We start from the raw sequence: 16,455 nt of genomic DNA on the forward strand, positions 1-16,455 counted from the left end.
CTTTATTTATAGCAGATGGTACCAGTCAATATGATGCATTATACAGTAGAAAAGTGGATAGACTATGACTCATGTCATTAATATGCCCAGTACATTTCAGTGACTCCCTGTGTGTCAGGAGAGAACCAAGGACTTTACTGTTGCAAGAACTTTCACAATCTAATCATGGCTTTCTACTTATGGCTACATTTTTCACACCTCCTCCCATCACCTCATCCTGCCATACATCAAAAGGCCTTTCAGTGTACCTCTTCTGATGTCTTCCTTGATTCCAGATCTTAGAAGTTATTCCTCCTGCCTTGAGGACTATAGTCTTAGTTATCCCCAATCAAGCTGGAGGTTTCAGCTTAGATAATCACTTCTAAGATAATTAGGTATTCCTCTTGTATGCTCCCCATAGCAACCTATATTTACTCTATCACTAAACTACATTTTTCTTATAACTGCCATTTATTAAACGGTAAGTACCCTAAGTCACATAACCCAGTAATTTATTATTGTGTTCTTAGCAAATTACAGAACCTCAATAAAGATTCTTCAGGTTCTCTTCTGATGCTGTCTAGATTAGATAATAGTATCAACCCTATCTTTTCCAGTTATATGACCTTGAAGGGAAGAGAAAAGTCAGAATATCTCCCAGTTTCTGGGGTATACTGTAAGTATACAAAAGAACCTACAAAGTCTCAATCTGCAGAACAAGAATATGACAAGGAGATTTTTTCCACAGGAAATTTTCTCCACATGAGAAAAATCATGGCAACAGAAGAACCATGTACATGATTAAAGAGATTTCTATCTTTATTTCAGGAAATATTTTGATATTAGTTAGTCCAATCCATAGTGCTTACACATATGAAAATACACCTATAATTCATGGAAAAACTAAAAGCATCCACACTCTATCTCCACAGTCAACTCAATTAAAAGGTTCAGCTCTCCAAATCTACTTTGAGAGAATTCATGAGTAGCATGGAACACAGTAACTTGCCATATGGCAAATGTTCAAGATGTCGGATGGCATTCCCCACATTCAACAGCTATGAAAATATAAGTCAGTTTATTAGCATATAAACTGATGTTAAAAAATTCTTCCTATGTTTTCACAAGGAAATTAAAAAGACAGAAACCTTTTACATAAAATTAGCATCTTCATTCTTTCATGTAATAAATATTGAGTACCTATTTATTGTCTCATTTGGCTTCCATTCTAATAATGAAGAAGAAAGACACCAAAAAAGTCAACATGAAAGTTGTCAAATGACATTAAATTGTGTGAAGAAAAATAGATGTAAGAGGACTATAGAAGCCACAACATGGGCTCTCTGATATAGTATCATTCAAACAGAGACCTCTGAAAGAAGTAAACAAGGAAACCATGTGGACATCAAAGAGAAGGGTCATAGACAACAGAAATAACCCTTGAGAACACAAAGATATGTGGGCAAGAGCATAAAGCTAGCATAGATGGAGATGAAAAAAGGAAGTACAGAGGTCACAGAAGTAAAAAGGAGCCAATAATAGAGCAACATAGATTTCTAAGTATTACTTTGGGGGGGGGGGGAGACTTTGAAGGGGTTTAACCCATTTTGTCTCATTCTTCCAGATGTGTAACACCAATAAAAACTTCAATTAATCAATATTCATACCATTTGAGTTAACTCTGAAATAATATTTATATATTTATTATGTTCATAGAAATGAAAACTTGGAACTTAACAGATTAAGATTTCAAAAAGACCAGTCTGGGTATTAAGAATACAATGTAAGGGGCATTTTTTTTTTTTTTTTTTTTTTTTGGCAAAAGACGAAGGGCTTTAATCAGGATAATAGAAGTAGAAATGATAACAAGGGGTTAAAGTACAGATGCTTCAAGGTTGAAACAACAGTATTCATACGTAAATCCTTTGAACTATGTAAGACAGAAATCTAGAGACTTCAAAGGTTTTAACTAAAGGGAGTAGGGATGGAGGGCAGACTGCTACTGAATGAGATGGCAGAAGAATGTAAAAGAATTAGATTTGAGAGGATGAAAATAAAGAGCTCTATCTATTTAAGTAAAAGATTGCTAAACTTGTATTTTAGTTGTTAACATTAAGAAGTAACCATCCAATTACTGGATAAATAAATCTACAGTTCAGAGGGTAAGTCAGAGTTGGAATGGAAATATGCAAGTTGTAAGAGTACAGATAATAAATCTCTTACCTGGAGAGAAAGGATAAAGATGGCCTTAGGACTGGTCTGGGGCATTCCAACATTTAGAGTAAACTGAGGATTTATTTAAACAATCTTGCTTTAATGAGCCATAAATCACTTGATACATTTACCCTTGCTCCATTTATAGTAATACACCTGAAAATATAGCCTTAATGTTAGAGATGGGGTATAGGGAGTAATTACCAAATATGAGAAATCTGAAGTTACTAAGAAACTGCTTTGAAATCATTAAGATATCAAGAAGCCTAAATACATATAAAAAGACTCTACCACAAGATACTTACAAAATTTAAACAAAACTCAGAATAACATATGATCAAAAAAGATCTCGGTTACTATTACTTCTAATTTTAGGTTGAATTACAAAATAGTATCCAGCTGTTAAAAATCTTTGCTATGCTTTTCTGCTTCCAAGGAAATATTAAGAATTCCTTAACAGGCATGGTCTCTATGTATATAAAAATTACTATTTAAAATGTACTCGAAGTCTTCTCTAAATGTATATTTAAAACATAATTGAGTTACACCAAAATCCAACTTGTATACCCAAGTACCACAAATATTTTAAAATCATGCTTCAATATATGTGGAATGTTGTCTTTTATAAATTACCCTCATTAATTCTTAGGGGAAAGCAAGAATCCTTCATTAGTTATTTTGTAAATTAAGACATACAATATTATGGTACAACAAAACTGGACCTACTCACCTTACTAAAGTGCTGCCTGTTATGGTTTTTACAGGTATAGGAACTTGAGAAATGGTGGCAGATGTGAAGGCTTAAGAGCTATTTTCCCATGATATTATGGCTAGGACCATAGCTCTGTTGAGACATCATGGTAGGTCTAATTTTCTGTTAACTCTATTTTAACATGGTCAAGTTAAAAAGCATGAGAGCTTTCTTAACACAATCTGGACTTACACCAAAGATTTATACAGAAACTTATAACAAACAGCTTACCATGCCTCACAATGTCATCATCCTTGATTTTTACTACCAATGAAGTTTCATCTATACTCTCCATTCTTTAATCTTGATTCATTCTCCTAAATTCCACCAAGATTTCTAAAAACCCACTTATAAGGTGTCCATCATCTTCAAATGCTTTATATAATGGCTTTTCAACATATTACATCGCGCTAAAGCCTGGCTTCCTCCCAAAGGCGCTTATCCTGCAACACTTTTATATGAACTTGAAAAGACTCCTAAAGCCCTAAGTCCCCCATTATTCTTCTAATACCCTTGTTAAAAACAAACAAACAATGCCCCCACTGCAAAGAAAACAAAAAACTTCTAATTTGAAACTAATATAATCTACCTGAATTCTTTATGACTTTCCTCTGTTCTGCTGTTAAACTCAGACGATAGGTTCTATTTGATATATATTAGGTCATTAGCAAAGTGACTTCAATGTCAAGGTCTGTGTCTCTGTTCTATTCCAATATTATAGTCCCTTAAAATATCTGCCTTAAGTTGAAACAGCTTTTTTAAACTCTTTTTTCATTCCAGACATGTTAAACCTCTGATCATTACCATCTACCCTCATTTGCACTCATATAGAATGATCATTGACATAAAGACACGAGACATTTTTAAAATTTTGTATTCATTTATTTTGTTGACAAATGAGAATTGGATATATTTATCACATGCACAACATGTTTTGAAATATGAATACATTGTGGAATGGCTAGATCCAGCTAATATATGCAATACCTCATATACATAAAATTTTTGTGGTAAGAACACTTAAAATTTTCTGATCAATTTCCAAGAAGATAATACCTGTTAACAAGTTGAATAAATGTCGACAATTCGCATCCTCTAAGTATCATGTGTGCAGCCCTTGGTGACAACCATTCTACTCCATACTTCAATGAGATAAACTTTTTCACTTTTCCTATATAACTGACATCATGCAATATTTGTTTTTCTGTGTCTGGCTTATTTCACTTAAATAATGACTTGAGTGTCATCCATATTGTTTCCCTGTGCCCCAAAAAGAGAATTTCATCCTTCATTATGGCTGAATAGTACTCCATTTGCAATATACACCATATTCTTTAATCTATTCATTAAACTGAATGAGATACTCAGTTTAACGCTAAATCTTGGCTACTGTGAATAATGATACAATGAACATGACAATGCACGTATCTCTTTTTTTTTTTAGCTACACATGACATTACAATGATCTTGGCAATTCATACATCTGAATCAATTGGGGTATAATTTCTCATTTTTCTGATTGTACAGATTGCAGAATCACACTGGTCATACAGTCACCTATATACATACAGCAACCATAATGTCTATTCTATTCTGCTGCCCTTCCTATCTCTTTGACACAGTGATTTCATTTCCTTTGAATATGTACTCAGCAGTGAAATTGCTAAATCTTGGCAGTCCCATTTTTTATTTTTTAAATAAGTCCTCCTATTTTCCCTAATAGCTGTACTAATTTACATTCCTATTATCTTGAATACAGAGGTTCCCTTTTTTTCCCACATCCTTACCAACAAGAAAGGTCTCATTTTTTATATTAACTATTTTAATGGGGCATCTTATTATAGTCTGTATTTGCATTTCCTGGATTAATAACAATTCTGAGTACTTTTTTCATCTACCTTTGGGTATTTGCTTGTGTTTGAATGTGTGGGGGTGCGTGTGCATGCACATGCATGTCATGGTTATTGGGGTCCTTTGCTCATTTCTTAATTGGGTTATTTTTTTCTTGCTACTAAGTTCCTTATATATTTCATTTATTAACCCCTTCTCAGGTGTGGTTTACAAATGTTTTCTCTAATCATTTCATAGGTGTTCTTTTTACTGTTGATTTTATCCTTTGTGCAGAGCTTTTCAGTTTGGTGTATCTCATTTCTCTACTTTTGTTTTTGTTGCCCTTCTCTGGATTAAAAAAAAAAAAAAAGAGAGATGTATTCCTTTGTCGTCTTTTAGTACTTTTACGATTTCAAATTGTACACGTACTTTTTAAACCATTTTCAGTTGAGTTCTCTATATGGTATGAGCTAATGTTCCAAGTTCATTCTTCTGCATGTGGACATCCAGTTTTCCCAACATCAACTACTGAACAGATTGTCAGATCACATTTGCTTTCATCAAATTTGTCAAGATTCTATGCTCTTTATTGTGTTCTATTTGTACACATGTTTGTTTTTATGTCTTACTGATTAGGTATATTTTCAAGGTAGGTAGTATGATACCATACCTTCAGCTTTGTTCTTTTTACTCAAGACTGCTTTGGCTATCTAGTCTTTTATGGTTCTATATAAATCTCAGTATATTTTTTTCAATTTCTGTAAAAAAGGTCATTGACATTTTCCTAGGGATTACACAGAATCTTAAGAGTACTCTGAGTAGTATGGAAATTTGTAACAATATTGATTCTTCCAATCCATAAATATGGGCTAACTTTTCACTTACTTGTATCCTCTTCAAGTTCTTTCATCAATGTTTTCTTGTTTTTACTGTGGACATCTTTCACCTCCTTGGTTAAATTTCTTAAATGCTTTTATTTTTCTGTAGCTATTTTAAATGAAACATTTTCTTGATTTCTTTTTTTAGTTAGTCTGCTCTTTAAGTGTATAGAAACAATGATTGTCATACCTTGATTTTGAATCCTACAACTTTACCATATCTCTTTAGTAATTCTAATAACCATGCCATCTACAAACTAAGTGAGTTAAACTTCTTCCTTTCCTATTTGGATACCTTCTATTTATTTCATTTAATTACTCTGATAAGGACTTGAAGCACAATGTTGAATAGAAATGGTGAGAGCAGGTTCCCTTGCCTTGTTCAAGCTTTCAACTTTTCACCATTAAGTATGACTTTAGCAGTAGGTTTGTCACATATGCCTTCATTGTGTTGAGATACATTCCTTGTATGCCTTATTTATTGAGGCTTTTTATCAGAGATGTTGAATTTTTTTAAATGTTTTCCCCTCACTCTATTAATGATGTCACATTTATAGATCTAGTTATGTTACACATTCATTACATCCTTAAGATAAATTTGTTATCATGATGAACAGTTCTAACATGCTATTTAGTTCAATTTGCTAGTAATTTCTTCACAATTTTTGCATCTACTTCATCGGGGATATTGGGCTTTAGTTTTTTGTTTTTAAGAGTTTCCGTCTGACTCTGTTATCAATTTAATGCTGGCCTCATAAAATAAATTTGGAGATATTCCCTCTTCTTCAGTTCTTTGAAAAAGAAAAAATGATATTACTTCTGTTCAAATATTCAATAAATTCAGCAGTGAAACCATCAGGTCCTGGGCTTTTATCTGGTGGAGGATTTTACTACTGACTCAATGTCTTCACTCCTTATTGATCTGTTCAGATTTTTTGTTGTTGTTATTGTTCAACATTAATTCTTGGTAGACAGTATGCATGCAAGAATTTATCTATTTTTTTCTTCTAGGTTAAAGAAAAACCAAATATATTTTAGGTTGAATAATTTGTTGATGCATAACTGTTCATTGTAGTATCTTGTGATCCTTTCTAGTTACCTATTTCAGTTGTAATGGCTCTTCTTTTTTTTTTTCTGATTTGATTAAGCCAACTTATTCATGGTCTACCTAAAGCTTTCTTAATATTATCTTTAAAAACAAACAACAACAACAAAAAAACTCTTAGTTTTAAGAATCTTGTCATTCCCTTTCATTTATATCTACTCTCATTTATATCTTACTCCTTCTTACATCAACTAACTTTGAAGTTATTTTTTCCTAATTCCTTCAGATGTAACATTAGCTCATTCATTTGAGCTATTTTTTATTTTTAATGCAGGTGTTTATTGCTGTAAATTTCCCTCTTAAAATTTATTTCTGCTGCCTTACATGAGTTTGGATACCTTCTGTTTCCATTTTTGTCTAAAGGTATTTTTTAGTTTTAATTTTGTCTTTGGCCTGTAGTTGTTCAGACAGTATTATGTTAAATTCCCATGTATGTGAATTTTCTAAAATTCTTGCTATTACTGATATCTAGTTTCATACCACTGTGATCAGAAAAGATATCTGATACAATTTCAAACAACACATTTGATAATTCTTGCACATGACCCATCCTGTATTTAAAAGAAGGTATTCTACCACTGTTGTACAGTTACATATCATCTGGACTACAGTGTAATTTAATTATGATGTCTGTACATTGCTGAGAATGGGGTACTGAAGTCTCCAACTATTATCATTATCACAGTCTATAAGATCTATTGGGGCTAGGGTTGTAGCTCAATGTTAAAATGTATACTTAGTGGGCTGGGGATGTGGCTCAAGAGGTAGCGCGCTTGCCTGGCATGCGTGTGGCCTAGGTTCGATCCTCAGCACCACATACAAACAAAGATGTTGTGTCTACTGAAAACTAAAAAAATAAATAAAAATTCTCTTTCTCTCTCTCTCTCAAAAAAAATGTATACTTAGCATATGTGAGGCCCTAGGCTCAATCCCACCACAAAGGGGGGGGGGGCACTTATTATCTGCTTTATATATTTAGATACTCTAATGCTAAGTGCATAAATACTTACAATTATAATATCCTCCTGATGAAATGGCCACTTTACCATAATACAATGACCTTCTTTTTCTTGTTTTAGTTTTGACTTATCTGGTGTTATCTGATATAGGTACAGCTATCCCAGATCTCTTTTGATTTCCATACACATGGAATTAAAAGTTAAGAACACTTTTAATTTGTGTTCTTAACAGTGAAGCGAGTCTCCTATAGGCAACATACAGTTAGTTCTTGTTTAATTATCCATCCAACCACTCTATGTGTTTTGACTGGTGAAACTGAATTCATTTATATTCCAAGTAATAACTAGCAGGTACTACTATAATTTGTTAATTGTTTTCTAGCTGTCCTATAAACCTTTTGTCCTTTTCTTCCTCTTTTATTGTCTTACTTGTGATTACATTACTTTCTCTACTGCTGGGCTTTTGACTCCTTATTACTCTTCATCTTCAGTGTAACCACTATAAGGTTTCACTTTTATGCTTACCATGAGGCTGACAAAACATTTATAGTTATAACAGGCTATATTAAGATTAACAACTGTGGTCGCATTTTTTTAATCACTTTTTCTCTATCATCCCCCACACTTTAGGGGGTGGGGGTACCAGGAATTGAACTCAGGGCACTGAGCAACATCCCCAGCCCTAGACTGTAGTTTACTTAAAGACAGGTGTCACTGAGTTGCTTAGTGCCTCGCTAAGTTGCTGAGGTTGGCTTTTAATTCAACATCCTCCTATCTCAGCCTCCAGAGCCACTGGGATTACAGACATGCACCACCACACCCAGCTCACATTTCACATTCTTGATGCCACAATTCATACCATACAGTTCAACAAAATATTGTACTTATTACAATTTTGAACAGTTTTGTCTTTTAGTTTTCATACTTAATGTAAGTAATTTATATGCCATTGATACAAAATTGGAAGAATTGGACTGTGTTTATGTTTTCATGTTACTAATTAGCATCATTTTCTTTTAACTTTAAGAATTTTCTGTAATATTTCTCATAAGACAGGTCTGGTGGTAATAAACTCCCTTCATTTCTGAAGAATAGTTTTGCCAGGTGAAATATTCCTGTTGTTGTGTTTTCTTTCAACAGGTTAAATGCACTATCACATTCTCTCCTGGCATATAAGGTTTTTGTTCCTAGACTTATTAGAACTCCCTAAGGTGTAAAGTATTTCCTGTTTTCTATATCCTTTTTGACTTTGATTATTCATTCATACCCTGAAGTAATGTGGTCTGGACTGAATTTTTAAAAATATTTTTATAAGTTGTTAAGGCACCATTATTTTATTTATATGTGGTACTGAGAATCAAACCCAGTGCTTCACACATGCTAGGCAAGCTCTCTACCACTGAGCCACAACCCTAACCACTGGACCGAACCTTATTGGAGCTTCCCTTGCAAGATTTCTTCATTCCTTTTCAATCATTTTCCTTTTATATCCTCTAACTGTATATTTTCAAATAACTTGTCCTCAGATTCAAAGTCTTCTGCTTAATCAATTCTGCTGCTTATGCTCTTGTATTCATTTTCATTTCATTCACTTTATTTTTCAACTAAAGAATTTTTCTTTAAGAAAATATTTTCAATCTGTTGGTTGAATTTCTCATTATGATTGTTTACTGTTTACCGATTTCACTGAATTACTTCTTTGTGTTTTATTTTTAATTCACCAAGTTTCCTTAGAACAATTACTTTGAATTCTTTGTTAGGCAGCTCATAAATCTCTACTTTTTTAGGACTGATTATTGGTGTTTTAATTACTTCTAACTGTTCTTGATCCACAATGGCCATGTGTTGGTATCTGCACATTTGAAAAAAGTACGGACTTATTCCTGTCTTTTCAGACTGGCTTTGTCTTAAAAGCCCTTGAACAGTCTGCCTATCTACAGGTTTTGAGCCACCATTTGTTGTAGCCCATGGGAGGACTTGCAGCTGTAGTCCACGAGCAGGGTGGTGGGAGTCCCTAAGTCAACAAGAAAGCAGGACTGGAGCCTGTATCTGTAAGGCTGAATTTCATGAAGCCTGGATCCACTGTGGTAAACCTATTGATGGGGTTTGTGAAGGTGCATCTAGACCCTATATCCACACTGGCTGACCTGATGCTGAGTTGGGCCTAGAATCTGACTGCAGAAGACAATCAAGTGCTAGGGTGGGCCTGGCATCTGCATTCACTGGGATAAACCTGAAGATCGAGCTCACAAAGGTTAGCCTAGAGCTTAGGTCTAAGGGGAGGAACTGTAGCCTTAGTATAGGTAACAGAGTCCACTGGGGTGGGTATGCCTAGAGCCTAGGTCTACAGGGAGGAAGTGTAGCCTTAATATAGATAACAGAGTCCACTGGGGTGGGTCTACACTCTTGAGTCCATTGAAGCCTAGAGTCACAGGGAACAATCTGAAGTTTAGGGCTTGATTGGTTCTGAGGTAAGTATGTAGCCAGAGTCCAGAGGAGTCAGTCTGGAGGCCAAGTGTGAGAGTACTGGCCTGAAAGCTAGGTCCACAGGAGATAGAATAGGTCCCGAGGCCACAGAGGCTAACCTAGTACCTGGATTCACAAGGACTTTCATGCAACCTAATCCAAGGGGTATGGCTAAGCACTGTAATCTACTGAAACCGGGAGAACAAGGCCTAAACACTTAACCTGCTGGAGTGTGGGACCCCAGGGGCCAAGCTGGAGGGTAGGATTCTAGCTGCCAGCTTAGCACTGGGCAAGCCTGGAACCTGGGACTATTGGATGTGGCTTGGCATTGAGGTGCACCTGGAAACTCAGTGTATTGGTACCAGCCTAGGGTCTACAACCAAGGACATGGCTCAGCCTTGGGTTTTATCGGGGCAGGCCCAGTATTGAGTTCTATGAAGTCTGGTGCATACTTACTTCTCCTTCCTGCAAGGAGATTATCTCTTTACATACTGTCCTGTCCAGGGTTGATGGAGACTTGACACAAATAATGTAAAACTGTCTTGCCTACCCTCAATACATTTACTCATTTCTGTGCCACACCCAGTGCATTACCTGGTTTCCTTAGCACTTGTGAAGGTATTTTTGTCCATGAATAATTGTTCAAATTGATGTTTTTAAAGTAGAATGAGTGCTGCAAAGTCCTAACCCACCATCACATCTGAACCTTGGAACACACAGTTCTATTGGCCATCATAAATAGCATAAAAATTTAACTATTACAATGCTTTAGTATTATCCCCTCTACACTGCTAATATTCAATGTGAATACCATGAATAATCTTCTGGCTATTGGAGAAAAGTCTTTAAGTTCCAAATGTGATAATGTTTCTAACCTTGAACCATTCAATTGATGATTTTCAATGACCTTTAGTTCAATAACCCTCAATAATTTTCTAAGTTTTCAATATTCCCAAATCCCCTAACTAACCTGTGTTAAGTATAATGTTCCACAAAACACTGTTAATAAAAAAAAAACTTTACATGGTCACTAAACTATAATAAAATATCATTTCACATCCAACAGGATGACAAATATAAAAAAATTAAATAAAAACAAATGCTAGTAAAGAGGTAGAAAAACTGGAACCTCTATACACTTTTGTTTGGAATCTAAAATGGTGTGGAAACAGTCTGGCAGTTTCCAAAAAAATTAACAACAAAATTACCATATATATTGAAAGAATTTAAAGCAGGGTCTGAAAAAGTATACCAATGCTCATAGCAACATTATTCACAATTGCTAAAATATAGAAACAACCCAAGTGCCCATTCAGATGAATGAATAAGCAAATTATAGTACATACATGCAATGGGATATTATTCAGCCTGAAAAAAGAAGGAAATTCTGATATATGCTACAATATAGATGAACCTGAGGATATTATACAAAGTACAATAAAATAATCTCAAAAGACAACTGTATAATTATACTTATATGGGGTACTTAGAGTAGCCAAAAACCAGACAGAAAGTGAAATGGTGGTTGCTAGGGGCAGTAGGAATGGGGAGTTACTGTTTAATGGGTATAGGGTCTTGTTTTGCAAAATGAAGAGAATTCTGATTATGACTACGTAACAATGTTAACACTCATAACACTACTGAAACGCACACTTTAAAAAGGTTAATTAAGATTTTTTTCATTTCTAGTTGTAAAAGGACACAATAAATAAATTTTTTTTATTTTTATGTGGTGCTCAGGATCAAACCCAGCATCTCACACATGCTAGGAAAGCGCTCTACCACTGAGCTACACTCCCAACCCCAAGATGGTCAATTTTTATATTATTTTATTATAGTTACATGGTTATATAACAGTTAATATAATGTATACATATAATTAACAGAAAAATTACATGGTCACATATACATCAAGTCTTTAAAAAGATTTCCTCCATTCAGTAAAGAAAACATTGAGGATTTTTTTTTTTGTTTTAAGTTAACAGAAAAATTACATGGTCACATAAGTCTGAGAAATACATTTTACAGTTCCCTCTTGAAGTTTCACAGTGTACATAGCATGTGAAAGGATTTACTCTATTTTCAGTAAAGAAAACCTTGACTTTCTCAATCTTACCCATATGCACATTTAAAAGTTTAAAATCACATGTTTATCTCCTCCTATCTTCAGAAGATGGGGATCTTTTCTCTTACTTAAGATCAAATTCTGCACTAACATTTTTCATTTCAATTTACTGTCTTGAAAACTTTGCTTGGATAATTACTATAGTGCACTTCTACTGTCTTAAAATTCTTAAATTCATACAACAAATCACTGAAGACTTCATTATTTCACTTTCTAAGTATTTGTCTTAAGTCCAGAAAAACTGATTTTGAATTCATTATTATACCATTGTTCCTTTTAAGGCTCCCATTGACTGAACTACTGAATCCCTGGTTACCATGTCCACGTGTCTGTCTTCAAACCTGTTTCTCTGCTACTAAAGTTACTGAAAATATGTCTTACAGGTATGCTACTGCCTGTTAAGCAAATTCCTTACAATTCCCAAATATCTATGAGATACAAATCAAGACCTTTCATGTGGCATGCAAGGACTTAGTCCTTTTTACCAAGTCTTATCTTTACTTTCTTGTCTTTTGATCAATCTATAATATAAAAGTCCTTAACTGACTACTGTTATCTATACTCAATATGCTGCTTCATAACTTTGCTTATGCTTCTACCTAGAAGAAATCTGTTCATGCTTTCAGCTGCCTAACTCCAGTCACATTTCAAGATTGATCCTAGCCTTACTTAGTCACTCAATTTTCCTGCCATCTGGATTCGGTTCCTGCTGCACACCTGGGTACTCTGGTACTCTTCTGTGTTCCCACTGTATCCAGAGTACCATTTTACCTCAATAACTGGAAAACTTTGCTTCTGCATCTTTCAATTTAAGTTATTCCAGGGTAGGAACTAACTCTGAATCTTTGTATCCATAACAAAACCCAATGCCTTTCACATAGTAGGGATTAAGAATGTCAAACTCATCTGCCCTGTCTCCCTATTTCTCACAACTTCTAGGAGAGCAAATGACAAAAGAATTCAGGAATAAGCAATTATCTATTTAATAGTAAACATCTAGTGATTTCTTATCAAAAGTTTACAGGTGTTTGGTAGAGGGAAAAGTAGACATTTTCATATATACTTTTAAATCATTACTTACTTTTACCTGGAAATCATTTTCAAATAACGTGATACCACTGAAAACAGTCTAGGACTACATAAAATATACCACAGCCTCAACCAAATTATACTTACATTCGGCTAGCTTCAATGTTGTCAGACTGAGGTTCTCCTGGTGATCTGTAAAATGCAATTGAAGAAAAGTTAGCAAAATATTCCATATTCAAAAAAGGAATAAAACTTCACTTGGGAAAGCAAGATTTGAAAACAAGATTTAAGCACTAAATAAGGGTTTTTAAAAAAATCAAGATTTCAACATGAGAAAAAAAGCAGTCCAATCAGATTGCATACAAAACATTTATTTGAAGGGGTGGACTAATAAAAATCTCAACACAATGTATTTAAGGAAAGGAAACTGTAAACACTGGAGTTAGATACCAACAGACAAATCAAGTCAAATACATGTAATACAACAATACAACTGTGAAACTTTTTATATCTCAATATTGCTTATCCATATTAAGAAAGTGGTATTCATGGTCTCAAATTCTGGATCAAGGTTCAGCAAACTGCAACCTGAGCAGACAAAACTAAAGCTTGGGCCAACCACATAATTTTATATGTAATGTTTTAGAGGAACATGATCACATTCATTCATATCTAACACTTTCAGATTCCCAAAATAGTTAAAAAAAATTAACATCAAAAGTTAAAATTTCAAATTGCCATTCAAGAACTTTGATTTGTGAATTTATCATTGACTTTAAATTTCCAATTTCAAACAATTTACTAACAAAAAATCTGAAAATCAGAGTCACCAGAAAGGGGGAAAAATGTTTGTTAAATTCCTTAACTTAAAAAAAATCTCACTTTGTTATCAGGCTTTCAAATTTACACACACTGCTGTTCATTCAAATTCCAAGACAAGAATGCAAGAATAAATAAATATTTTAAAAAGACTCCAGCAGCTCAAATATTTGTCAGATCATCTGCAGTTTAAACTTTCAATTTTGTACAAAATTATTTAAGAACTAAAAACTGGGGCATGCTGGGGGAGGTAGTGATTTGGCAGCACCATAAATCCAAAAATTTTCTCCACCCTCTCCCCCAGAGAGCAAGCAAATCATCTGTGACACACCTGATCTCCACCAGCCTTGTGGGTAAGTACCCCAAGAATGCTTCCAAATGTGTGTCTCTCAGACAGAAGAGCTAAAAACTGATGATAACCCCATGTACCAGCTGACTCATTTTTGAAAGTGCGACCCTCCAACATCAGATGTCATACTGTAAAGAGACAGAGCTGGCTTGCAAAACAAAAAAATAAACCTGCTGGCACTGAAGGAAGAAAGGCAGATTAGAAGCTTTTAAACAGTTAAGCAGCAAAATTTTCAAAAATTAACAGGGAATAAAAAAAAAAGCAAGAACATGATGACAAAATTTTTTTTAAAAAAATTACTTCAGAAAGGTAAGCTACAAGGAGAAGGAAAACAAAACCAAATCTTGGAAGTATAACATGTTGAGAAGCTTTGAAACCCTAAAAATGGTATAGAGATTAAATATATCATCAAATGGTAACTACATCTATTTTCCCAATTTCTGTTCTGTTCCCTTAGCAAGAATATGTAAACATTAGTATCAAAATGTTACTAAGTTACTATAAATATACAAGATTATACTTAATATTTACAAATATTAAAGTAAGCTACTAAAAATCATTTGTAAGTCAAACCAAATAATTCTAAAATAATCCAGTCCAGAAGGATGAGAGTAAGAAAAGACTGAAATACTATTATCCTAAAATAAATATCTCTGCTGGGTCTCTTAAACATAATAGTTTGCTTTTCATTCAAATTGCAAACTTTTTTAATCCAAAGAAAAGTGAATATACAGAATTAGCAGAATTGTTTCTGAGTAACAATGAATATCTGAATAAATTTCTATTATCCCCCTTGTAGTATATTTCTATAATATTCTAAATAAGTTACCGAAAAATATCTTCAAGTGAGGATTCAAAACTATAATGTGTGTGTGTGTGTGTGTGTGTAAAACATCTAGTAACAGTTCCCAACATTATTTTGGCTCCTAAAAAGCTCATTCACTTTTATTGCCAAAATGTTAGAAACAAAATTCAGAACACACTCCTAATTTTACCCAATTCACAACATATAACACAAGGGGGAAAAAATTTCTTTTAAAACTATTGATTTTAGTTAACCTAAAGTTTGTGAGAATAACAAATTAGATAATTTTAAAACTACATATTAGGCAAGTAACATTAGAAAATTAAAAATAAATCCTAGGAGACTCTCAATTTTAGGTCTTGATATGAATTGCAGAAAATAACAAACACAAAAATGCCCACTATTCTAAATACTGCAACAAGACTTAGCAAATTCAAATGATGGATCATTTCCAATGGGTGCAGCTTCTCTATCCTGTAAGCTACTCTTTTGCCTCCACTATAACTCTCTAGGACAAAAAAGTAAACTAATTTTATTAAAGTTGCCAAAACTTCTAGAAAAGTAAACTTCCACCACATAAAAAACATACTTTAAAAAGCACATGAAAAAACTTTCTGCATTTCTTTAAAATGTTTATTTAAAACCATGAAATAATACTTTCTTGTTTATCCATATAGATAAGTCTCTGGTGGTGGCTATTGACCTTATAAAGCAGGTAGGAAATGAACTGAAATACATTAGGAAGGAGATTAAATGGAGAAACAGGTCAACTCTTAGGTACTCTATTCTTAACAGTATTCCTGCCAACTAGACATTTTCTTCATTTTTACAGTATGTATTTCACTTTATGATGACAGCCTCTTAAAGGCTGTAAAATAACATTTAAAATTACCTTTTACAAGCTGTGGCCATTCGGTGACATCAGGGTGATCACAGCTTTGAGTCACTGATTAAAAACAGGTTGTCACACCAGTCTAGCTGCTAACTTGATCTGAGCGTAGGTTTAATAATTCTAACAAATTAAACAAACCTTTGGTTAGAACACTTTAGTATATAAACTCAATTCAATGTTTAAAAGAAATCTGCAAAGCTTCAAATTAGGTTTCAATACAAAATTTATCAGAAAAATACTTATAGGAAAGTTTT

At 33.8% G+C, this 16,455-nt stretch overlaps 1 protein-coding gene across 8 annotated transcripts in view; it reads right to left on the reverse strand.

The window, feature by feature from the left end:
• The window catches only part of UBE3A (ubiquitin protein ligase E3A), a 94,063-nt gene that overhangs the window by 50,556 nt on the left and 27,052 nt on the right, over positions 1-16,455 (reverse strand). For 4 of the 8 annotated variants that reach the window (XM_081291607.1, XM_081291605.1, XM_081291608.1 and 1 more), the window contains one exon: positions 13,484-13,528. Coding sequence is in view for 6 of the 8 variants with exons in the window: in XM_081291605.1 (XP_081147731.1) it covers positions 13,484-13,485 (2 nt within the window). In the remaining 2 variants the exon portion in view is untranslated. Of the gene's footprint in view, positions 1-2,202; positions 2,350-13,483; positions 13,529-16,201; positions 16,322-16,455 lie in introns of all 8 variants that reach the window. The other 4 variants (XM_081291603.1, XM_081291604.1, XM_081291602.1 and 1 more) reach the window with 2 other exon arrangements.

Source organism: Spermophilus citellus (assembly GCF_964194105.1).
Source record: "Spermophilus citellus genome assembly, chromosome: 4".
NCBI lineage: Eukaryota > Metazoa > Chordata > Mammalia > Rodentia > Sciuridae > Spermophilus > Spermophilus citellus.